At 36.1% G+C, this 25868-nt stretch overlaps 3 protein-coding genes across 5 annotated transcripts; 2 read left to right on the forward strand and 1 right to left on the reverse strand.

Moving 5' to 3' along the window:
* The first annotated feature begins 2738 nt into the window (after positions 1-2738).
* On the forward strand, positions 2739-11445 carry LOC306851126 (RILP-like protein 1). The gene is made up of 8 exons (XM_079387236.1): positions 2739-3423; positions 4084-4207; positions 5211-5332; positions 5975-6169; positions 7502-7662; positions 7754-7876; positions 7957-8055; positions 9387-11445. The coding sequence occupies exons 1-8, from the start codon at positions 3067-3069 to the stop codon at positions 9529-9531; spliced, it is 1326 nt and encodes a 441-aa protein (XP_079243362.1). The 5' UTR covers positions 2739-3066; the 3' UTR covers positions 9532-11445.
* A 131-nt stretch (positions 11446-11576) lies between these two features.
* LOC306851127 (scavenger receptor class F member 1-like) lies at positions 11577-19405 on the forward strand. Of its 2 annotated transcripts, XM_079387238.1 has the most exons (11): positions 11577-11889; positions 12334-12392; positions 12535-12636; positions 13679-14210; positions 14828-15046; positions 15830-15958; positions 16042-16145; positions 16224-16332; positions 16412-16536; positions 16617-16745; positions 17847-19405. In XM_079387238.1, exons 1-11 carry the CDS (start codon positions 11789-11791, stop codon positions 18911-18913), a joined length of 2676 nt encoding a protein of 891 aa, XP_079243364.1. In that variant the 5' UTR covers positions 11577-11788; the 3' UTR covers positions 18914-19405. The 2 variants fall into 2 exon arrangements, with proteins under 2 accessions (XP_079243364.1, XP_079243363.1); XM_079387237.1 differs by having other exon boundaries at positions 11634-11889; positions 16042-16332.
* A 957-nt stretch (positions 19406-20362) lies between these two features.
* On the reverse strand, positions 20363-25631 carry LOC306851067 (vitronectin-like). 2 transcript variants are annotated; one of them, XM_079387123.1, is made up of 10 exons: positions 25541-25631; positions 25120-25164; positions 24790-24973; positions 24589-24708; positions 24114-24500; positions 22548-22687; positions 22177-22333; positions 21923-22075; positions 21375-21839; positions 20363-20746 (listed from the first exon to the last, which is right to left on the reverse strand). In XM_079387123.1, exons 3-10 carry the CDS (start codon positions 24839-24841, stop codon positions 20625-20627), a joined length of 1596 nt encoding a protein of 531 aa, XP_079243249.1. In that variant the 5' UTR covers positions 24842-24973; positions 25120-25164; positions 25541-25631; the 3' UTR covers positions 20363-20624. The 2 variants fall into 2 exon arrangements, with proteins under 2 accessions (XP_079243249.1, XP_079243250.1); XM_079387124.1 differs by lacking the exon at positions 25120-25164.
* Positions 25632-25868: the final 237 nt, after the last annotated feature.

Genomic DNA, 25868 nt, shown 5'->3' on the forward strand with positions numbered 1-25868 from the left:
TAGTTTCGCTTCTGATTCCTATGACCTTGTAGACATGCACAGGAGAGCAATAGCACCTGCCGTGATTTCACAATATTATTAAATTTCTTAAATATTTTCCCAGTCATTTATAGTATCCATTTCAGGTTTCCTAGAAGCAGATCAGTAGACATTAGCAGGGCTTAAGTTCTGCGGCACCGTGCCTGATCTCCAGCGTGCAGTGTTTGGCTGCAGAAAAAAAAACAAATAAACACTTTTTATCACTTTCTAGTCCATGAGTTCGCCTACCCAATGGTATGAGAGGAGCACAGCTTTCACTCTTAACCAAACTAACATTACTAGCCAATCAGAATTGTTTGCTCTTATGAACAGGAGAGTCGCAGCCCTGATGAATGGAGAAGCTCAGCAAAAAGCTGCGAGGCGCAATGGTCAAAGATGTCCATCTCACGCATATTTACATAGAAAAGCTAATTAAAAAGCAGTGGAGCTTTGTAAACGGCTCAGAGTAATCACAACAGCTCAATAAGAACGATATGATTGCCAGAACAAATTTACTGGGACTTTTGAAGAGGTCCTGTTCTCACATGATCTCTTAATGGTAACTTACTGGTAATTTACCAGTAAAGACTGAATGTTAGAAAGTATGGAAGAATATTCAGGACTTTTTTCAAAAGGAATTGCAAATTGCGTTTTCCACATGTGGGCGCATAAATTATGACATAACCCAAATGCAGTGGCAAATTTGCATTATCTTGTATTTTCGCTTTCGCGAACGCACAGTGACTGCCACATTTCAAATGAAAAACCAATGTCCATTTGCAACTGTATTTCCCATGTCTTCACTGAAAGCTGTCAATGTGAATGGGTGGGACAATACTAGGGGGCGTGTTTGTGTCGGGAGGTGACGTCACTCACAGACAACCATGCCGAATGCTTTGATCAATGCAGGTAATCGGTAAAGGCTCTGCTAAAGGCAGCTGCCAATCTGTTCGTGCCTGTGTGAACGAACAGAAAACCTTTCTGGAACAATACATTTTTTTTATATTAATTATAATAATCTTTTTTTTACCCCAAATGCAGCGGTTATACCCTGCTAACAGTGGGAGCAACAACGGTATGCACAATAGGTCAATATTCACTATTACCCAAATGCTTTTCACCTGTCTCAACATCACTCACTGTTTCTCTCATTCCGATTGATGCAAGTGAGTAAACAGACTCAAATAGAGTTTTGGCAGGTTACATGCACGACGCAGAGAAAGTGAAAAGGCCAATGTGGTAATTAATTTAAATATGACAGGCTCATAGCTCATAAGACATGGGAAATACAGTTGCAAATGGACTTTGCTTTTTCATTTTTGCAGTCACTGTGCGTTTGAAAATGGAAGATTTGCAATTGCATTTGGGTTATGTCACAATTTATGCGCCCACATGTGGAAAACGCAATTGAAAATGCAATTTGCAATTCCCTTTGAAAAAAGTCCTGAATATTATTCCATATGAAAGTGGCTAAACTCTTCCTCTGCATATGCTGTGAATTTGAATTGCTTAACGTTCATCTGGGAAAACAGTGTGCATTATCTCACTAGATTTGCAACATAAATCATTTATAAACCTTTGCCAACACAGGAGAATACATCAACCTATTTCTAAATATGCCATTTATTGTACATCACAATTTCAAAATAAAAGTTTCTGAGTTTGCATGTGGCCAAATATTAAAATATAATGGATTTAAACATTGTTTAACCACGCTTGTTATAAAACATAATGCACTTAATTTGGTTCATATTAAGTATAGGCATATTACATTCTGTATTTTAACAGTGTTGTTCAATAAAACCATGTCATTACTTGGTTTTGATATTTTATTTTAGCCAGTTATTATTGCCTCATCATTAGTTTATATATGATTTTCACTTAGGTCTATTTGTATTACTAAAAAAATATCAGATTACTCAATTGTCAAAATAATCATTTGATTACCAAAATAATCATTAGTTACAGCCCTAGATTAGTTAAAATATTTCAAAATACAATTGCATTGTTTTACTTTTTGCAATTAAAAGACAAATATTTTGTAATTGAAAATTTCTAAAAAATTGTGTTAAAATACCATCTCTTTCTAGTGAACCAAGTATCTGTATTTTGTCTCATCTCGTGAGCTAAGTGTACTGTCACACTCCTAGTGTCGATAAGCAGTGATATAGCTCATAATTTTCCAAGTATGATATAGCTTTCATTCTTCAGGTCAACCACACATTTAATGAAAAAAAAATCAGTTTGAATAAGGAAAGCAATAACTTTACCATAGTATTTTTTCAAATGTTAAAGTTGCCACCACAGTCATTATTATATTTTAGTATCTCACTACTAGTTAAGATTTTTATTTTTACTATGAAGTTGTACTGATTAGTTGTCGTTATTATTCATTTCATATGACATTACAAAAATGACTTGTACCTAAAGTAAAATGAGCAATATCACTGGTAATAACGAGGATAGAGTGTCAGACAGATATTAGTTGTTATTGGAACTACTAGTATTTAATGAGTAGTTACAATGTAACTGACTTTAAACAGACTTTAGTCTGTTTCAGTTGCACTTGTAACTGTTACATGTGAAATTAAAACTGACTAAACTTAGTAGTAATTTAAAAATAAGTACTAGTAACAGATGCTTGTTAAAACAGCTTGCCATATGTGCTAGATATTAAAGCTCTCGGGTTGCATTGGTCAGAAAAGAAGGAGGGAACAACCATAGCAAACAAGCACTGTGGGCTGTCATATAGATGTACCTCTGTACATGTACTATGTATGCAAACATGCACGGACATAATTCATCCTCATGTTAGTAACGAGGGCGTGCATCTTCAGGTTATGACATGCAACTCCTCACGCCGCATAGACACGTCTGTTTTATAGCTCAGTCGTGTTTATTGGAGCGTATCAAAGAATGTAGTTACAAAACAAACTTGGAGCGAAATGCATGCGTTTAAAAGTGAAACAAAAAAAGATCTGCGTGCTTTGAGTGTCACGAGGAGTTTCGATTGTCTCTGTTCGAATTCAAGTTCATCTCAAGTGCATTATGGAGACTTGCGTGATAGCCGTCGAGGAAAACCAAAACGATATCAAGACATATTCGTCTTTCGACAGGACGTTTTCATCTATGACAGTGGACGATGTGTATGAAATCGCTAAAGCGGTGGGGGCAGAAGTGGAGAGGCTCATCGACAGCTATGGGAAGTCGAGCGTGGAGGGTCTGGTGTCTCACATTGTGAAAGTGTTGGAGCTCTTGGAGAGCTTCGCGGCAAGAAACCAAGCTCATAAATGCAAGGAAGAGGAACTGTTGAAGGCGTTTGAGACGTTACAGATACAGCAGCAGAAGAAACGACATGTGAAGGAGTGCGATGAGACCAGCTACAGTAACGTTACAGAGAGCGGGGTAAGAACATGGTCGACATGTCAACACTGTTACTGTAGCAAGACTTGCTTTTAAACTGCGTTTCAGATGTCTTGAGAATTATTTTGTCGAACAAATGTGTTTTTAATGTCATGGACGGGGCTGTTGCACTCTAGGATAACGCCTTTAATCCAGATCGACTTTTGATTCGAATCGTGACAAGTTAATCGATTCTAGGAAATGCCAATAGAGGACACTTCCGGACTCAATCATTTCATTTTGGAGAACATCCATTAAGTGTTGGGGATTTTGAGCTTGATTCCTACGAGTGACTATGACCCCTTAAGAATCATTTAGTCTGATTAACCGAGTCGTAAACATTTATAAATCTACACCAAGCTATATAATAAACACAATAATAACCTAAATTAATTATTAATTTCAAAATCATTATTTGTTCATTTAAGAAAACATCTTCTAAAGTAATACAATGTCTGGTTTTCTGTCCTGCATAGTAACATGAATACAAGATTTACAAGCCACTGTGTTCTCAAGTGACCTGTTAAATTAGTCAGGCTTTTGAAACTAATGTCAGGGTGACACCTGGTAAGTCTTACTTAATGTGTTTGTGGTTTGAAAGGATTTTTGCAATGATTCTGTTTTGACCCCCCCCCCCCCCCCCCCCCCCCTCTCTCTCTTAAGGACTGGCATCAGAAGGAGAAGAAACTGAAGGAAAATGTAGAAGTGTTACAGTCCCAGGTGCAACAGCTCAAGGAAGAGAATCAGGAGCTTCTGGCCCGCTTACAATGCACACACTCCAAAGAAGGTAAAATTACCTGATGGTTAAACTAACATGAAGCTAACACATTAACTGTTCATTTCATTTCAAATGTTATATCAGTGTAACTACCATCTCCATTTTAATAATAAATAAAATACACATTCTGAAAGGAAACCATAAAATGTTTTCAGTTTAGACACCTATTGGAATGATTAATAATAATTCAAGTTTTAATGAAATACCATTAGCGACAGATCTTCTCTTATGTATTGTGACATACAGCTGAGTGTTTCAGATTATTGAAAAGGAAAAATGCATCAGTTGTTGTTCATTGTGGTTGCTGAAGTCAAAAATGGAGGCAGATGATTGAGCTTGCAGCTGATATTAAGAAAGTGTTGGAGATTAATATTACTGAATAAATTGGAGAAGTCTGACAGTTGTCACCAAAGACAAGTTTGTAATTTTTAATGAAGGATCCAGTGATTAACAATTATGAGATCAACGTTTTGTTTAATATAAAATAAAAACAAAATAAATACATTTTTAAAAATTAATCATTCATAGTAAGATCCATACAATGCATTTAGGGTAATTTTCTTAAAATACAAATAACACATTTGTCATCACATATATCATCATAAAATGTTTATTTTTTTAAGGTAATTATTATACAGAGTCTTAAATGGTTTTATAATTATATAATTTTTCCTTGTTGCACCGATTTAATGTACTTTTATTGTTATGTACGGTATAAAGTTCAAAGAGTAATTGCTTGTGCTTTAAAAAGTCATGAGATCTCTCAAATAAGATGCTATTTCTATCCTTATATCAGAGAAATATCAGAGCATATGAGCTCTCATTTTCTGAGAGTTATATTTCAGACTGGGATAAAGCTGGGTTTATCTCTTTTACGGGAGGGGTTATTCTCTTTCATTTATTACTGTCAGCTCAGTAGTCAGGAATGCTGTTAGATTTGGTCATTCTCATCTTAGAAAACTGTTTGCATAGACTATTTTAAAATATGACCATACATGCTTCCTTTTTTTAGACCGCACACAGCGTCAGGAACGAGAGGTGATGCTCAAGCTGAAGGAAGTGGTGGATAAGCAACGTGACGAATTAAGAGCAAAAGTGCAGGAGATTTCCAGCATGTCCAAGGAAGTGGAAGCGGTATGGGTCTGATATAATTGTGCTGAGCTGCTCAAATGAATCTGAGCCATGGGCTATTTTTAGAGAGAGACAATAAATCTTGCACTTAAAATTAAAGCAAACTTATACGTGCAAACAAACTTAAAAATACATTAGGGAGTGTTTTCTTTCTAAAAATGTTAAAATCTATTTGATATTTATTTTACTTGTCCCTTTAGAAATGAATGTGTAACTGTGATAACCAGTTTTTTCCCCCCCAGTAAAACAGACTGTACTGTTCTCTTCATCGGACCTAGTTTAGCATCTATCAAGGTTTTCTTTGTTGAATTTGGAACACAGTGTCAACAGTGTGTCACTCTGTTCCAAAATGTAGTTGCTCATGAATTGCATCAGAGGCATATAGCTGTGGTTGGAGCTGAGGTTATTACGTTCCCTTTTTATGCGTTATGTTTGCCTTGCCTTGGTTTTGAAACTGGTCAGACCGGTACCGCAGTAGTCTGCTGCATAGAGAAATATTAACAGAATGAACATTAAGTCATAATTTGCTCTTAAGCTAGCTTAATCTTTGAAGTTCAACCCATTGCACATGTATACATTTTCAACATTTATAAATTATTTTCAGTGAGATGAAGTGTGTGTCTGTTATTTAACATGTTTCTTCAGCTCCAGGAGCAGCAGGAGCGACTAATAAAGATAAACGCAGAGCTCAGACACAAGCAGGACATCGTACAGACTCAGCTGAAGAGCGCAGTGGAGAGGAGGGCCGACCAGGAGGCCGATCTGTGCGAGAAACAGAAAGAGATAGAGCGCCTGAACTCAAAATTAGAAAGAGCCAGCGTGCATACTGCTGCTGAAACGGTTAGTCATATTAATATTACATTTATGCGTATTAATAACAAACTAGCTGTCCCGTATTGGTTTACGTGTATTTCCTAAAGGCATAATTAGACAGAAGCTTGTATGTTCCTCTTGCCCTAGCACAGGGCCTAATTTCCACTTTGGTTGGTTGGATGAAGCATATATAGGTCACATTTGCCTTCACAAGAATGGAAAGGACATGTTTGTGCACAACTCCCCTTCAGCACACAAACATTTTGGGATGCTTGATTAAATTCCAACATTAAAACCTTGTCAGAATATTTTTCACTTTAGTTTATCTTGATTAGCAGATAAATATAATGATCAGAAATAAGCTTGTAGTAATTAGCAAATAATGCAAAATATTAAGTAATTATTTCATATTTAAATATTGTATTAAATAACTTTTTATATTAATATTAAACGTTTTTAATAATTTACAAAAAATGCAAAATATTAATTTATACACTGAACTAGATCTGTAGTATTATTTAGAAAGGAACAGTTTTATTATTTTATATTTATTACATCAAGTAACTTTTTATATTAATATTATATAAAATTTATTGTTTTATTTATTTATTACAACAACATTATTTTGACATGTATCTTAATTTAAATGTAGTTCTAATTTAACTTTAATTCATTTGAATTAAGAGATTATTTACATTCAGAAATAAAATAAGCTTTTAGTAATTAACAGAAAAAGGTAAATACACTGAACTAGATCTGTAGTATTATTTAGTTTTATTATTTTATATTTAAATATTACATCAAATCATTTTTATATTAATATATTAAACGTTTTGTTTGATTTATTTATTATTAAAGCACTATCATTTTAACATTTATCTGAATTTAAATTGAATTCTAATTTAAGTTTAATTTACTTATTTTAATTAACAGAGATTGTTTAAATTCAGAAAAAAAAAGTTGAAAACACTGAACTAGACATGTAATGAGACACATATATAAATTATTTAGAAAGTAATTGTTTTTTATTTATTATTTTACATTGAAATATTGTGAAATTACTTTTTAATTAATATTTATATTAAAATGTTTTTTGATTTATTAGTCATTTTTAAACTTTAAATTAATTGAAGTTTAAATCTCAATGATGTTTCTTATGAAATCGCTTATTTAGGCTGTGTACCACACCTTTTGTTATTAGTTTAGAGATGTATTAGTTTAGCTTGGAAAATGTGTACCGTGAACACTGTAAAATATAACATGTTTTTAAATAAAAGAACAGATTATAAACTGTGCCCAAGTCAGATATTTATGGTTTTGACTCACATACTCATATAATTCCACCTTTGCCTCTTTCAGAACAGTTCAGCCATTGACCTCACAGATAAGATGATCATTGACTTGAAGGACCCAAATCGGCCATGTTTTACCAAGCAGGAAATACGAGACTTGCTTTTTGAGAAGAATGAGTTGAAGGCCAATCTCTTTCTGGTCAAAGAGGAGCTTGCATATTACCAAAGGTGAGACAGTTGTGTTTGTGACGCATTCTAACCTGTTCTATCAGCACAACTTCCTGCCTCAATCTGAACACACATTTCTTTGTTTCATTAGGGAAATCCTGAATGATGAGAGATGCCCAGGGTTCTTACTGGATGCCCTGCGCTCTGCCATAAAGAAGCAGAGGACCGTCATAAAGTCTAAAATGCTCGGCATACCCGTTAGCGAATGTAGAACGTGAGTGCAAGCCACAAACACACTGGTAATATACAGCCTATGTGAATAATGCTGTGTTTAACAGTTTCACTGTCATACAGAGATGAGACAGATGGTCCTTTGTTTGAGAGGAGTGGAAATGAAGACAATGACACTGACAGCACTGACAACAGACCCCAGGACTCGCGCATCAGAAAACTGTGAGTTCATTCACACTTAAACACTACAGACCTATAGCAAGAACTTATTTAAGTACTTAACCTACTTAACAGAAAACTGGTTTCAGCAATATTGGGCTATATGATCAGCCATCAGGCTTAGGTACAATAAATACATTATGAGTGTGAAAAATGTAGCTGTTCTTGTAGTATAAGATGTAGTTTTTGAGCAACAGCAAAATTATTTGTAAAATTATAGTCGTTTACTATAGGCTTCTATGTTATAAAAGATGTTGCTGCTACTGGTGCAAAAATTACACACCTTTAAGAAGCAAATCTACCTGATTTTATCCTTAAAAATTACTTTCACTCACTTATTCTGAATAATGATTCCATATTAAAGAATATTCTGGAATGAATTTAAGTTTGTTACCAAACATAATTTAGTTGTTATCACTTTTTTTTTTTACATTTACATTTTTTACCGCTTTTTTAGATTAACAGACAGACATTTTTTGTTTACATAAACAATTCAGGTTTACATTTAAATTTGGGTTACCTGACAGACATTTGTTTTTTTTTTTAAATGACATTTTTTGTTTAAATTTCTTACCACATTTTTATGTTACATAACAGGTATTTTTTGCAGTGAAGCTTGTGGGGCAGGTAGGATTGCATAGTCTTCTTAAAGGGATAGTTCACCCAAAAATGAAAATTCTGTCATCATTTTCTCACCCTCAAGTAGTTCCAAACTGTAGATATCTTGAAGAAAGTTTGTAACCAGGCTGTTTTGGGGCACCATTGATTTCCATAGTAGGAAAAAAATACCATGGAAGTCAATGCTGCCCCAAAACTGCTCTGCTTCCCACATTCTTTACAATATCTTCCTTTGTGTTCAGCAGAACAAAGACATTCATACAGGTTTTCAAGTAAATGATGACAGAATTTTCATTTTTGGGTGAACTATCCCTTTAAACTTTCCCTTAAAATGTATGTTGGTAACAATACTGAGATTTCAAGTATTGAAACCACAAAAAATTCCACTTTAAAAAAAAAAAATAGGACTTTGATAGGGCATCTGCTCTCTTCTCTGTGTATAGCGTGTAGTAATTTGTGTGATACAGATATATATCAGGGGAAGTCGTGACCTAATGTTTAGAGAGTCGGACACGTAATCCAAAAGTTGCGGGTTTGAGTCTCAGGCCGGCCGGGATTGTAGGTGGAGGTAATGAATGTACAGCGCTTTCTCCACCCTCAATACCACGACTGAGATGCCCTTGAGCAAGGCACCGAACCCTCAACTGCTCCCCGGAAGTTATAGTTCTCTATAAGTGATTGAGAACTCTCTTATATCCTCTGATTCAAACCTTTAGATTTGGTTACCTGACGCCATCCAGTTATACTAGGAGCTCTGGTTCCCAGCCCTCCGGCCTTCCAACATCTAGCTCCACATGGGAAATCCTTGATCCAGACGAGCAGGGAGGCGAGGAGGAGACACAGACCCTCAGATCCTCTTGAGAATTACAGCAACTGCCACTCATCTTTACCTGGGTTGGAAGAGAGAAGTTCAAAATAATATGTATATATACATAAATATGTTCTTTTTTTGATTTAGGTTTCAAACCGAACGGACTACTCTTGTATTTGAATTTACAAAAAAAGTATTAATAGTTGTTGCTTAAGCAGACCTTTTTCTCAGTATAAAATCATTCAGCACTTGGCTTTTGTTAATTAGCTGATAGCTAGGTTTGTGCCTGATGGTCACTCAGTGTCACAGATGACCTGAAGATGAGATTAGACTGTCAGTCATATACATATTGCTATTGTTTGTTGTTTACCATTTAAAAAATGTAGGGTCAGTAAGAATTTTTAATGTGTTTGAAAAAAATCTTTTAATCATAAAGGCTGAATTTATTTGGTAAAAAAGCTATAATTTTACAATCACTATTTTTAAATATAATTTTTTTTTCCTGTAAAGCTGACTTTTACTTTTACATGGTCCTTCAGAAATCTTTCTACCACACTAAAATGGTGCTTAAGAAACATTTCTTATTATTACAGTTGAAAACGCTTATGCTTTTTAAATAGACATTTCAAAAGATACTGCAGCTTTTGATCAATTTAATGCGTACTTGCTAAATAAAAGTAATAATTTCTTAGAAAAAGAGAAACTCTTACTGACCCCAAACTTTTGAACAGTAGGGTATATACAGTTAAAGATTAACTGTTGAATTTTTTCCACTTTCTCCTATCTGAGTTTAATATGCAAAGCCAACTCTTAGTATTACATTTTGTTGATTTTCCAAAGAATATAAACTAAGGTTTTGTGGCACTTTCAAAACATGGCTGTTTCAGGGCCCAACATGTCCACTTATGGCTTAAGCAATGGCAAGCATTTGGGGCAAGGCTACCAGTAATAAGCTGTTTATCAGGAAATTGCCTTGGAAGGGATGGGTGGAAGGGTTTGAAACAATCATTATTGCCATTTCACTTGGTGGTGCAAATGACCGCAGACTGGTGCACTTAAAAACATGGGAATAATCTGCAGTGATAATCATAATACACCTGGCATTATACTATAGATGTCTGGATGGAAGCTACAGAGAATTATAGCAGCTATTTTTATAGAGAGTATATTTAATATGGATTTTAACCAAAGATACTGACACTGTATTGCCATGACTGTCACACTAACCATTTATGTCACTAGGGGGCATTAGAGTATTTTGTATTCATGTTCTTCCAATATATTTTCTTATAAAACATTAGCTGTCCCTAAAAAATGTCCATTTTGTATCTATTTTAAGGATATTTAGCATGTTTTAATAGAAATATTTTAATAATCGCAACCTGATTTAAAAAAAGCATGTAACATGAAAGAAAAAACAAGTCTAAAAATGCATTGTCTGAAAATGTTGTCATCATTTATTCACTCTAGTATTGTTCCAAATTTGTATGACTTTCTTTTGCAGAACACAAAATAATATATTTTGAAGAATGTTGGGGTGAGTAAATGATGACAGAATGTTTTTTGGTGAACTACCTTTTGAATGAGTTGGCATTTTGCCCTCTTTATTCATTCAACTGATCAGACGTGTGTCACATAGCTTTTTTGTTGAAAAATGAGGCAAAAAAGTATGGATGTGATTCAAATCTACTTTGTATGAGTCTTAAGGTGTTCCCTGATTGAGAGGAAGTCTGTGTTTCCTCCGAACGAAATTAGAGATAATGGGTGCCCGTATGTCTCAAAAGGCCTGAAGCTGAATTCCATATTCCTTAGCTGTCTGTAACTCATCTGTTTATCTTTAGACGTTTGGAAATAAAAGTTAATGAGTCCCATATTGACCTTTTAATAGTGTATTTTACTTTTGTAAAAATGTTTGTTACTGGAAAGTGCTTTAAAGCTAAATAAAATCCAGAGGTGGTGTTGTGAAATTTGTGTGTGTGATTTATTTTTAAATATATATTTGTATTTTAATGTATAAAATTAATTGGTAAGGATGAGAAAATGTTGGCAGAGACATTGACCATTAAAAACAACTAACTCCTCCCACAAAATTCTGGGCCTTGATTTTGTCTTTAAACAACCAGTGGCTTATTGAATTAGAGGAAGCTGGCTTTTCTTCCTCAGGAAACTTGCAGAGGAAACAGGGATTTGGAGAGCCCATTTTGCTATAGAGACTGGACTGGATCTTGTCTGTTCTAGAAGTACAGAACTAACCTGTACTGGTGCTGTGGTAGGAGAGGGGGCCTGGTTTTGGTTGGTCCGGAGGGGATGGACACCTTTCTGACCTCATTTGGACTGATGCTCATGTGTGTCCAATGCTCAGCTCAGAGGCTCTCTCCGACCGGGAAAAACGTCTGCCTCAGTGTCAGGTACTGAAGTATCTTTCTCTCAGATGTTTCTCCATAAATTCCTCAGGAAAAATGTGTACAAGTAAATGTGTCACTTTTTTAGCATACAGTTATAGGATTAAGATATGCAATGAATGTGGATCACATAGCCAAGATCATTTTAAAGTCTCAAAAAAAATTGACATTAAATGTTTTGAGGTCATCTTGAGATATCTTTTGAAACTAGGGTATTTCTGTCAGGACAAAAAAATAAATGTCAAGTAGGAGACTAAATTGTTTCCCACTGAATCTCACTGCATTCAAGGAGAAACAATTGGGATATTTAAGAGATGTCATTTGCGATTTGTCTTTTCTATGCCGTTTCTTAAGTGATGAAATGTTGTCTTTTTGCCCTATAAACATTTGATTTATTATGTCAACACAGATTCAATACAGTATATACTGTCTGCTATATTTTCTCAATAGGGAATCTTCTCTCATGTGTTGTTCTGGATGGGGCCAGAACAATGACGAATGCACTGTCCGTGAGTATTGATGCCATCTGTTGATGTACTTTAATACAAAACGACACGTTGTTTTATTGATGACACAAAAGGCTTGCTTCCTGTGGGCCTGTAGATGTCAGCAGTTTTAAGCTGGGTGTAAAGTATCTTTTTGTTTTCTCAGCCCTCTGTGAGGGAGTAAGAGCCTGTCTGCAGGATGAAGTGTGTGTTTATCCTGGACTTTGTCGATGTAAACCTGGATTTTACGGTTACCAGTGCAAAACCCGTGAGTAATATTGTTTGGATTTTGGGTTTCAGGGCTGGCCTTTATGTTAGACATTCAAAGCACACGAGCAAGCCTGAATCAAGCATGATATTGCTTTATATCAACAAGAATTTAATATTAAGTGACTTACATCTTGTGACTGTTAATGTAATGTTAAGTGACTTACGCAATTATGCCAGCTAATTTGTCTGTTTTTCCTCCGACGAACAAAATAGCTCGAAACAAATCCAAAGCAGAATCCGAACACGAAGCTTTTCGAATCTTTGAATCAATTTCTTTACAAAACGATTCACTGCTTCGAATTCGAAGCGCGCGAAGCACACAGACTAGCGGCACCTGCTGGTCAAAACGGCGTAAATGCCAACAAAAACATCTATTGCCACCTTTTAAAAACCAGTGGCAATTTTTTCATAAAAGTACAATCTATTAAATAACATTTCACATGAAGTTTCTGTCAAATTTGTGTTCTTTTTTTTTAATGATTTGGGTGTTACTTTGTGTGAACTACTTGGCAAACTAGGCCAATTAGAAGCAGTTAAATATATTTCTTCCTTTTGTACAGCCATAAGTATTAAAATTCATTCAATCAGTTAAATTGAACCTACATTTTAAAACCATTAAAGATTAAATGCTCAGAAAGAGCTTTACTGCCAAGTGTAAACACAAAAAGTATTCGTCTTGGTGTCAGCTTCCAGTACAGAAAAGTTTGGTGATGGTTTGAAATGTTGCCTGATTTATCAAAATCACATGATTTGGTAAGAGTAAAGCACCGAACTGATTTGAAAATAATCAATGCTTCGAAAGCACCCATCACTAACACACAGTAGTGGTGTTCATGTGTGTATGAATGTATCGGTTGAATGAATACCCATAAAGACACTAGTTTGTTGTCAGCTACTGAACTATTCGGCAATACATCTGTCTTAGGCAAAACAGCATGTCGCACATAATTTTCATATTATTTGCTATATTCATTTTGTTGACCATGCATGTAGTATAGCATATCTATTTATTATGGTTCTGAATTTTTTATTCTTCACAGCTTGTCCTCCTGAATTTTGGGGGCCGGATTGTCGAGAGCTCTGTCCCTGTCACCCTCATGGGCTCTGTGACCCAGTCACTGGTGAGTGCTCATGCCTGCCCAACCGCTGGGGCAGCTTCTGCCAGAACAGCTGCAAATGTGGACGTCACGGGAAATGTGACCCTGTCTATGGCAACTGCACCTGTGAGGAGGGCTGGTGGACGTCCACTTGCTCCAAAGCCTGTCAGTGCCGCCTTACCCAATCCACTTGTGACCAAGCCACGGGACGCTGCCTGTGTGACGAAGGCTACTGGGGCCTAAAGTGCAGCCTGCAATGTAACTGCTATGTGTCCCCTTGCCAGCAGCGCACAGGGGCCTGTCAGTGTCATCATGGTTGGTGGGGTCCATCCTGTGATCGCCGTTGCATTTGTAATCTCAGCCATGCCGACTGTGATGTGCAAACTGGCAACTGTCTGTGCTACCCGGGTTACAAAGAGCCTTTTTGCAATGAGCATTGTGACAGTGGAAAGTATGGCAGAGGCTGTAGGAGAAGGTTAGTAAAAATGAGAAATTAAAGGAGTTTGTGCTGATTATGATTTTATTCAGAAAGAGTGCATTAAATTGACCCAAGTGTGATGCATTTGATTGAGTAAAGCCATTAATGATGTTACAAAATATTTATATTTCAAATAAATACTGTTCTTTTGAACTTTCTATTCATCAGTGAAACCGTCCTGAAACAAATGTATCACAGTTTTCACAAACATTATGCACCACAAGTGTTTTCAACATTGATAATAAGAAATGTTTCTTGAGTGGCAAATTAGCATATTAGTGATTTATGAAATATGTTTTATTTACTGCATTTGTTTTGTTCAAATAAATACAGCCTTGGTGAGCTTTTCAAAAAATCTTTAAAAAAAAATCCTACCATTCTATCATACTGACCCCAACCTTTTGAACTGTAGTATTTTGTTTTGGTATAGAAGATTTAGCACTGATTTGAAAGTGTTAAGAGATTATTAATGCATGCAATTGTCAATTTGAGCATTTTAACTTTATTTAAAGTTTACATTAAAATGGCTGTTTAATTATTCAGCACAATTAAACGTGACTTTTTTTGGTTCATCCATGATTTCTGTTCTTACATCTGTGTGTGTGTGCATGTAGCTGTGGACACTGTGAAGGAGGCAGGTCTTGCTCTAAACAGGACGGCCTGTGCGATGCCTGTGCACCAGGGTGGAATGGCACTCGCTGTGACCAGCGGTGTCCTGCAGGTTATTATGGCCACCGCTGCCAAGAGGTTTGTCCGCGTTGCAGAAACATGGAGCCATGTGACACGGAAACTGGAGCGTGCTCACACTGTGATCCTGGTTGGACTGGACAGAGGTACAGATTTATTGGGATTCAGTTCTGAAAGGAAACACCCTATTTTATTATTATTTATTAGTATTATTTGCCACGGCAATCTGCAGAGGTCTAAAAATGGCTATTCATCTAATCATATTAGATGATAGACCTTTGACCTACAATGTGAAAAGTGTTGTCTGATTCACAAATCAAAATACTCATAAGCTAGTTCTTTTTAGTGAAACAACAACATACAGCATGGCTAGTGCAGTATAACTCACCAATAAATGACTCTTATGAGCCAGTTCTTTTTAGTGAATCAAAAACATACATATGAACACCAGTGTAGTCTGATTCATGAAAGAATGACTCTTCTGAACTGGTCATTTTTAACAAAATCCAGTGCAACCAGTGTCAAACTCACAAATAAATGACTCTTATGAGCCCGTCTGAAACACTGCATGGCGTAATTTAGAGCATTCGAAAGTGTATATCTTTCATATTTAAGAAAAATTGACATCACAACTGAAAATTTCCCAAATAGGAACTGAATCATGACACACTGAATCAAATTGAGCTCTTGTGAATCAGAACTGAACTAAATTGGAAAATATGCAAACACCTAATTTAATGTATAAAAAACATTATCTACAGCAACTAAATTAATTTTAAGTGTGAATTAAGTGTCCTAAAGACGTTTTGGGGCAAGTGTAAATATTAATATTATTTTTTCTTGTGTGTATAATTGAATCTTCTACCTGCTAAGCTACTTTAGATTTCGATATCTTTTAGTTGACTTTATTTTGAACTTCTCCTCTGCAGATGTGACAAACCCTGCACAGATGGTACATACGGAGATGGCTGTCGTTTCCTGTGTAAGACCTGCCATCACGGTCATTGTGATCATGTGACAGGAAGTTGCATTTGTCTTCCTGGCTTCCAGGGTGAGAGGTGAGGGTACAGTGGTATTTATAGTTTGTTTTTAACTTTCAAGAGTCAAATAAGTCTCCCTCACTGTTCAATCTCTGTTGTAGCTGTAATAGCACATGTCCTCCTAACCTGTATGGCATCAACTGCTCCTCCACATGTGACTGTGGGAATCATTCCTGCCATCTAGCCACAGGAGCTTGTCCAAACAGTATGTCCAGACACTACATTTGGTTTTCACAGCTGGTATCCGCATCCCTCTCATCCGTTTTTTATGTTTGTCTGCTAGGTAGCAGGGCAGGTCTCTTAGCAGGGCTTTTGATTCCCTTGTGTATTTTAATACTCGCCCTGTTGTTCTGCTGCTGCTGTTGTGGGCGGCCCGTTGAAGGGAAAGAAGGGTATGAATTTGTTATTTGAAAGCTGATATAAAATGTATTATTTATCAAACAATAATCTTCTGTTAAATCTGTCCACTAGAGTGGTGGTTGGAGATGGCAGTCCTGCGGTTCGTATGAAGCATCATGTATATACTGTGCTGGCCAACATGGGTTCAGCAATGCCGTGCATTACTCTTTGGTCATCTGGTTTGCCTAGGGTTACAGGTAATGTGCCCGTTTTCATTTGCAGATTATGTTTTTGGTGAATGTAAGTAGACTTTTAATGTTCTCCACTGTGTTTTTAGTCTCTCATCATGATCCTGAGCTCACATTTAACCACAGCTTCATTGAGCAGCCATCATCCGGCTGGGTGACTGATTCATTTGAAACGGATGATGAAGGAGAGGCCATCTACTGTGAACCACCCAGGGAAGGTACAAGAGTTATATTTCTAGTTTCACACTCTTTCTGTGTCGCTTATATTCTGTAGTTAGGGCAGCAGCTAGAGTTTTGCTTTGGCTGTTCTTTTTAGTTGATATTGTAAGCTATGAGAGATATTTAATGTTATATTTTATTATATATATATATATATATATATATATATATATATATATATATATATATATAAATAAAATGTTACATTTACTATATTCCTAAATATAATATTAAAGAACACTAAAGCTTTAAAGTTCGACTACTGTTCGAAGGTTTTGGGTCAGTAAGATTTTTTTTATAGTCTTTTATACTTAAACAAAATATAATAAGAACAATAATATTGTGAAATATTACTACAATGTAAAATAAATGTTTTCTTTTCTGAATAAATTTAAAAATTAATTTTTTTTCTGTGATGGTAAAGCTGAATTTTCAGGAGTCATTACTCCAGAAATCATTATAATATGCTGATTTGATTGTATCATGTCTTTCTTAATTATGCCATGCGTGTGTACGTATAAGTGTATATGCATTTTTTTTTTTTTTTTTTTTTTTTGTTATTGTGTACTAATTGGGGATTGTTTGTTAGGGCTGGGTAAGATTATGTACGGTGGGTGGGGTGATATAAAATGTAAAAATGCAATTTGCAACAATAAAAATTCTATGATCAAAAAAATAATATGCTGATTTGGTGCTCAAGCAATGTTTCTTCTTATTATCAACAGTTGTGGTGATTAATAGCTTTGTTCAAACCATGAGGATATATATTTTTTTGGATTCTTTAATAAATAGGAAGTTCAAAAGAACAGCATTTATTTGAAATAGAAATCTTTTGTATTATCATAAATGTTTTTACTGTCACTTTTGATCAGTTTAATGCATGCTTGCTGAATTTAAATATAAATTTCTTTACTGACCCCAAATTCATGGATTAATTATTTTAGAATCCATCTCTGACAGTTTACATTAAAGTCACACTGTAAGAAAATATTTGCTGGAAAAATATTATTTGGGAAAAAAATTAATTTGCGCCATATTCAACAGCAATGTATTCTTGAGTATACTGATGATTCATATTAAACGTGCTTCTCCTCACACAGATGTTCTTACTGTGGCCGGTGGAGAGCTTCAGGAGCTGAGCTCTAAGTGTAACTTCTTCCCTGACCCATCAACCTTCAGCAGTGACGACATGTCACAGGATTTTGGTATCCCCCGTACCTCTAGCATTGCTAAATCTAAACGTCCTTCAGTCTCTTTCGCAGAGGGCACAAAGTTCAGTCCTAAAGAGCGCCGTAGCTCGACTCAAGACCTGCCAGGAACAAGTCGGAAGCCCAAGGCCTGGGGCGTTCTGATGATCTCTGCTCTGCAAGGAGGACAGGGAAACCACAGTGAAACAGAAAAAGAAGAGGAAAACAACGAGGAGACCATCTCCTCTGAGGAGCAAGCAGCTGAATCGGAAACATCACAGACTGACTCGGAAAGATACAGTTCTGGCCCATTAAGGACTCACCTCACTGTGCCCAGTGGGAGACGACGTACACTTTCCAATACCAGGAAGAATGCCCAGCCGCCTGAAAGCAGCCAGGATGCAGATTCAGAGAAGTTAACAACTGTATATGTGACTGTGGGTAAGACTCAAAAGATGGCCAAGCAAGAGCCCCCCTCAGAAGGGCCTGTTCAGGCGATGCTGCGCAGACTGGGCAGCCTACAGAGACAAAGAGATGAGGCCGCCCAGCCCAAAGGAAGGGGGCAAGCAATCGCCAAGCCACCACGGAGGAAACTGGGAGTGCGGGCCAGTGTGTGGGAGCAAGCTACTGGGTCAAACCAATCAGAGGTGGTCATGAGGAAACCTAGTCGCAGGAAACACAACTCCCTCAGCTCTCCCTGCATAGTGGGGGCAACAGACTTTCCTCATGAGAACTGCACCCCCAAGAGGCCATCGTCCTCCATTTTAAAAAGTGTTCCAGAGAGTGATACGCTCCATAGTTTGGAGGTGGAACAAGACAATGAAGTAGTTTGTGAGACAGACACTTTGACAGAGCACACTTATGAGACTGTGGCTCTGTCTGATGGGGTCTCCACATCTTCAGAGATTATTATTAACGAGACAGTTGTGGACCAAGCAGAAAATGAGCCAAATTATGAGAATGTTTATGTAAAGCATTGATAATATTCCTGAATCTTAAAGTTTATGATTTAAAGGGCAATAAAGTTTTCTAATATGTAGGTTTTGCATAAACTGCATTAACATATCTACGTAGAAAATGTTTTTGTTAGTTTGTATATTGCCTATTATAATTTCTATTAAAACGTTACTTGGCTTATTTTTAAATACACTTTTTAAAGTATTTTATCAATATGTTGCCCTCATAACCCCTTAAGTAACTGATTCATGTCTACCTATACCAATATTCAAAAGTTTAGGGTCAATAAGATTTTATTCTTTTTAAAAATGAATACTATTATTCAGCAAGGATGCACTAATTTAAGCAAAAGTAACAGTAAAGACTTCTGCATTGTTAAAAAAATATTTTAATAAATGCTGTTTTTTTTCTATTGATCAAGAATCCTGAAAAGATATATCAAGGTTTCCACAGAAATATTAACCAATACAACTGTCTTCAACATTTATAATAAAAATAAATATTTCTTGAGCAGCAAATCAGCATATTAGAATGATTTCTGAAGTATCATGTGACACTGAAGATTGGAGTAATGGCTGCTGAAAATTCAGCTTTACCATTGCAGGCATAAATCACATTTTAAAATATATTCAAATAGAAAAATGTATTATAAATTGTAATATATATATTTTATTTTACTTTATTTTGATCAAATAAATACAGCCTTAGTGAGACTAAGAGACATCTTTTAAAATCATTCTTACCAACCTCAAACCTTTGAACCGTAGTGTAGATCAATCCTGAGCCAAGCAGCAATACGAACCCTGCAGCAATTTTGCATGAAATAACTTCCATAACAATTTGGAAAAAATAGAATTGTCTTGAAGTAACCTGACAGATACTTCCTGGTTCTCCTCAAAACGCCTTTTCTCTTAGGGCTGTATACGTTTCTGTGTAATTGCATGTCTTGGTTTTTGACATCTTTTTTCTCTATGCACGATAAATAAGGATTAGTCCTTACATGCATCACTACAGCGAAGTTGTTCTTGGCAGCATGACACTGATGACTTAGTGTGATGTAAACGGATTCAATTGCCTGATATTGGCAGTAAGCTCAGCGTTTTCTTTGGAAAGAGCAAGAAACCACATTAAATGGAAGAATTGTGCCAAAACACTGACTGGATATGTAAATGTCATTGGTTGTTTGCAGCAAATGACAAGAAACACCCTTTTACTGTGTTGAAAAGGCTAAAACAGAAAGCGATTTTGGTTAATATCCTTAAGAGGACTTTCAAAGGTATTATCTTATAAAGTGATGTATACACTGACATAATAACCTATACATCAAAAAACATTGCTGCAAGAATGGCAAAACTGTTCTTCACTAAAAGCTGTTGCAAAGTTCATAGCAACTTTAGGCTTTTATAAACATCAGTAAAAATTTTATTCCGCTCATGAAATTACTTTAATTCTCAATGAAAATCAGAGTATAATTTTATGATAATAGTGTTTATTTTAGATGTTTGAGACTGAAAATTACATGGTGTCCACTGTCCATTGAGAATAATTAATCAACACAACAATTAGGGAGTAGATTAATCTCTAGGGGAGGACGACCTGTAGAATATTATGAATGACATTCTATTTGTGGAGAGATTCTAAAAGGGCCTACTGATCACCCTTCTCATTGACCGTACAAATGCAGCTTATTTTTCTCATATGATAAATACTATTAAATGTTTTTTACAGTTGGACTCATCTCTTTTCTGCTCCTGGCTTGTCTTTACAGCCAAGCCAGTATTTTCCAATAGGTCTTGGATATGGAGGGTTTGCATAGTCAACCCGCTTCGTTCGGAGATTCACTCTGTAGTACATATCTGTAAAGAAAAAGTTTGAATCTGAATATCTAAATATAATGTAATATAATTAAATAATCATGTTGATTTCAGTTCCTCCTTTGAAAAATATAACTTCTGTCATGAAAACTCTCTGCGAGTTTAGTATGGTAATAAACATTCAGTGTAAACGTGTTTGGTCTTGGCAGAATAGATCCGTTATGCTGCTGCAGCAGAGCAATTACCAAGACTTGCTACTGCCAACACATCCACAACATGCTCCTGTGAGCATATAAGAAATACTGCTGCTGCACATATAACATATGAAATAACCCCCATATATGACACACATGAAATCACCCTGTAACATATCTATACAGGTGGAGCTGGGGAAGGTGGAGTGTTTCTGAAGCACGCTGAAACTGTTACAGCAAGCACTGAGTATTTGAATGTTGAGCAGCAAGCTCATTGGCTGCTGATACGAAATAAAACCAGTCAGCGCTGCCAAGTGAATGATGATGTAATAGTATCAGATTGAGTTAAAACCTATCGGCCTGCGCCATCTAGAGTTTCATAACAGATCTTTGGATATAATATTAAATTATCATGCTGATTTCAGTTCCTCCTTTGAATAATATAACATAATATAAAAATCATGTCATAGAAGTACCTCCTTTGAAGAAGTAGACACTCTGTAAAGGCTGACTCCTGTGTAGTATGTCATAGGCGATGTCTTCAGAAGGTCTGTATCTGTAGTCATAATCATAGTCATTTTGTCTATGATAATAGTCTCTGCGTCTGTCCTGGTCTCGCCACCTGTCCCGCCCAAACCTCTGAGCAAACTCCTGTCCAATGCTGATGCCCCTCTCAGCCATAGTCTCCCAATATGGTGACCTATTCTGCCTGCGCCTGGAGCCCTGCTGCTGGTCCCACTCCTGCCCATAACGTTGGTTCCACTGCTGCCCATACCGTTGGCCCCACTGCTGGTCCCAATCCTGCCGATTTCTGTCCTGACGCCTTCTGCTGGGCCATCTCGGAGTGACGTAGAGTCTGCCGGCTAGCACAGCATCCACAGGAGATTTAATTCCAATCCAGTCTTTGTTGATGAAGTGATGGCCACCATGATGACTGTGAGCTGGAAGAAAGTAATTAAAAGCTGAGTTATGGAAGCTGTCTAAGGTTCAATTTATTTTGATAGCTTCCTCTAAAAAATATTACCTCCACCAAAGAGCTGGTTAAAGTGCTCAACCCATCGGTCATAGTAAATATTAGTGTATCTGCGGAAGAGTGCTGAGGGAGATCTCAATGACATCTGAATGCACTCCTCATGGGATGGCTGGTGCTTGAACTCATACTGGTAATACTGGTCTCCTAGAAAGAAGGAATGTATTCTTAGGAACGTATGCTTTGTTTAGTAAAGTTAAATGAACATGGAAGTAAATCTAGATGTATTCTTTAGGTTAAGCACAAACCTTTAAAAAAATAAACCTTCTCTTTGCCGTGATGGCTGTGAGCAGGAATGGCAAAGGCAGCATCCAGATGGTCTGGTATATTCTCAAATCCCACAGATATCTCTCGTGGGAAATCTTCATCTAGTACTCCATCTTCAAACCTCCAGTATTTTTTACCCTGGGAATATTAAAACATTGTCAATTACAATCATTCAGTGAAACAGATTAAATAATTCTGATTAACTCTAATTAAATAAATTTAATAAATTCAAATAAATTGCGACTATTTATTATATTGTAAATAACACAAGGAAACATTTCATACTGTATAAAGTGATAGAAATTCTAAATTGTTTAAATTATAATAGATATAAATGTGAGGTCATCCATACTTTGAAGATGTATGTCTTTCCTTGGCAGTTTATGCGAGTGAAGGCAGCATCTATTGGACCTTTTATTCCCCAGATGTCTTCAATGAGCTTTGGGTACCCGGGTAATACTGATTTCTCATCAAGCTCAAAAAAATATTGCCCTCGTAGACAAACATATCACATGTTAAATAAGAAAAAAAATGTGTAAAAAATAATAAATAAATATAATAAGAAAAATAAATATTCAACGGTCAGTATTTTTTCAGTAATACAGCAGTGCATTGTTACATTTTTTTATTGCTTTTTGTTTCATCTTTTAATTTCTTTTTACCTACTTTCCAGAGTTATTGAACCCCCAGTTTCATAGACAAGGCTTAAACCTAGTCCCAGACTAAACTGTAAATCTGAGCTGTTTCAACTGAAAGAAACTTGCACTCACCGATCTTAAAATATATCAGTGCCTTTGTTTTGTCTCAAGATGCACAACAGTAGTGTTTTCTCTAAGGCACATTTACACTGCCCTCCAAAAGTTTGGAAACACCCCAACCTTCCTAAACCTTCCAGAAAGACAATGACCCCAAGCACACTTCCAAGATGTGCAAATCCTATTTGGAGAGGAAACAGTCAGCTGGCATCATGTCTGTCATGGAATGGCCTCCCCAATCACCCGACCTCAACCTAATTGAGCTACTATGGGAGGAACTGGACCGTGATGTCCGTAAGAAGTGTCCAGCTAGTGTGAATCATCTTTGGGCAATCCTTCAGGAGGCTTGGAGTAATATACAGTATCAAGTCAATGTTTGAATAAACTGACAGCTCGGATGCCCAGATTATGCAGAGCTGTAATAGCTGCTAATGGTGCATATTTTGATGAATCGAAAATGTAAGTTTTTTCAATGTATAAACTTTATGTAATAAAATATGTTTTCGTAGTTTGTGTTGTCCCTTATCAGTGCAAAATTATCACAAATTAAAAAGGATTCATGCCAATATTGTCCAAAACCCCACTTTTCTAGGGCATTTCCAAATTTTTGGAGGGCAGTGTATAAAAATGACTTAAATGTCCTAATTGACGTATGGCCTAATCCTGGCTTAGTCTAAGACCCGTCTGTGAAACCAGGCCATAATTAACTAAAACCATAAAAAACATTTTTGTTACTTATTATAAAATAAACCTTAACTAATAAAATAAAAATGTTTTTTGTTAACAGCAACATCTTTCATTTTCATTTAGTTTCACTGATGTACTAAATTAGTAAAACTGAACTGCAAAGTAATAAAACTACACAGACATTTTTTAAAATAAAAAACTAATAAAAACTAAAAAAAAAACAATAAAATGACTATAACTTTAACTAAGATTAAAATGAAAAACAATACCCAAATTCAAAATATAAATAAAACTAATGGTATCACAATGATAATAAAATAACGCTGCTCCCTAACCATTTTGTATTATGTTTTCAAAAATTGTAATTATACTAAGTATTTTGTATGTACATTTTTATATTAATGTAAAAAAATGAGCTTAAATTAAATACAAAATAATATTCACATTTTTGTTCTTCTTTGATTTTAGCCACTTACCTCTGAATGCGTATATAGAGCCATTTTTGGGCTGCATGAAGGAGTCAAAGGGTCTGCCACTGCAGACCTCAGCATCAGGGTCTTTGGCTTTTGTTGGTGTGGGTTCAGAAGTTGAGGTTGTGCGTGGGCTTGTGGGTGGGCTCTTAATGGTGGATGCTAACTGTGTAGTTGGCCTGGCAGCAGTGGCAATCTCTGGTGTTGGGTTATCACTTAACGTCAGATCTGTGATTTGTGAAGCTGGTGTTAATAGGCTGAATATTTCAGCAAAGATTGCTGGAGATGGGGTCAAAATTTTGTGCTGTGATCTGGATCTGTTTGGTGCCTCTGTGCTGTTTACTTCCTCATCATAATCATCCTCAGGGTAAGAAGGAAAGGTGTCTCCACGAGCTGCAACAAGAACAGTTTCTCACCCACTTGTTTTATTCAATGTTTATTTGTATAAATGGAGTTTAAGAAACCAAACTGGTAAACTTACACCTAATACGACATAAGGATTCATAGTCTTTGCAACAGCTCTTGTAGTATGTGCACATAGTGTCACACTGGCAGCTCTTGGTGGCATCAAAACCATTTTCACAGCGTTCAATACACGACTCTTGATAGGAAAAAAGGACACAGTTCCAAGATAACACAGAGAGTATATATCAAAATATTACAAGAAAGTAAGTGTTCTTACCTTCAGCTGCGTATGTGAAGGAAATGAGTCCTAGCAGCAGAAAAAGCCTCATCCTGGCGTCTCACAGTGAATGCGACTGAAGAACTGAGACCATCAGCACCACAGGAATCAATAGACGCAGAGGTCACTCACCCGATTTTGTTTACTTAAACTTATTTGCAATATCTTTTGCATCTTTGTTTAACTGCAATCATTAAAACCAGACATGAATTGTTTTGCAATCTGATAATATAAATTTGAAAAGTTTGTTTTATGAGCACTACTTTGTGACACTGTTTTATTTAAGTTTATTAATAACAACATTACTCATTCAGTTCAAAGCAAACTTACTTTGAATGTTTTCTGGGTTAGGCTACACTGTTTTGGGTGATCAATCTAAAGGTGTAGAAGGAAATAATGCTTGTTTACAACTTTCTGTTTAACAAAGTCCAGCATGATGTCCTTTACTCAACGAATGTGGGAGTGTATTGCTTAAACTTTGGGGGGAAAATAACCCTTTTGACCGCTGTGAAAAGTGAATGATTAATAGATCCATAAACACCATTCTGTTGTCAGCGTCCACACACAGACATCACCTTACACAACTGCTTACAAACATACCTTGTACATGAATAAGTCAAGCTAGCAGATTTCAAAATGTAGATTTGTAAATCCTAGTTTAAAGTTCTTATTTGCATAGCCTATTTCTTGCTTATTTGTTCCTTTTGAACAGGTAAAATAACACTGATTGGAGGAACAGTAGCCTACTTGCCTGTGTCGCCATGTAAATCGGCGAATAATAATAAAAACGCCGTCTTCTCTCATGTGACTAGTGCGTTTGGCGTCCTGCGGCTCTCATGAATAATTAATGAGGTCATTAGTTAGGCACTTTATGATTGGTTGTCTGTAGCTAAACAACTCGACGTAAAGTTTTAGCACAGTACACTCTGGAGCAAGGTGATAACCCCCCTTTCAAAATTTCGTGTGAAATGTTGCTTAAAATGAGTAAAATTAGCTAAATTTACCTGTGGTTTAAAAAAAAACGAGCATACTTTTGAGATTTATTTTTTCCTCATTTTTTAACTTTGGTTAAAATTAAC

The sequence above is a fragment of the Barbus barbus genome (assembly GCF_936440315.1).
Source record: "Barbus barbus genome assembly, chromosome: 31".
Lineage (NCBI taxonomy): Eukaryota > Metazoa > Chordata > Actinopteri > Cypriniformes > Cyprinidae > Barbus > Barbus barbus.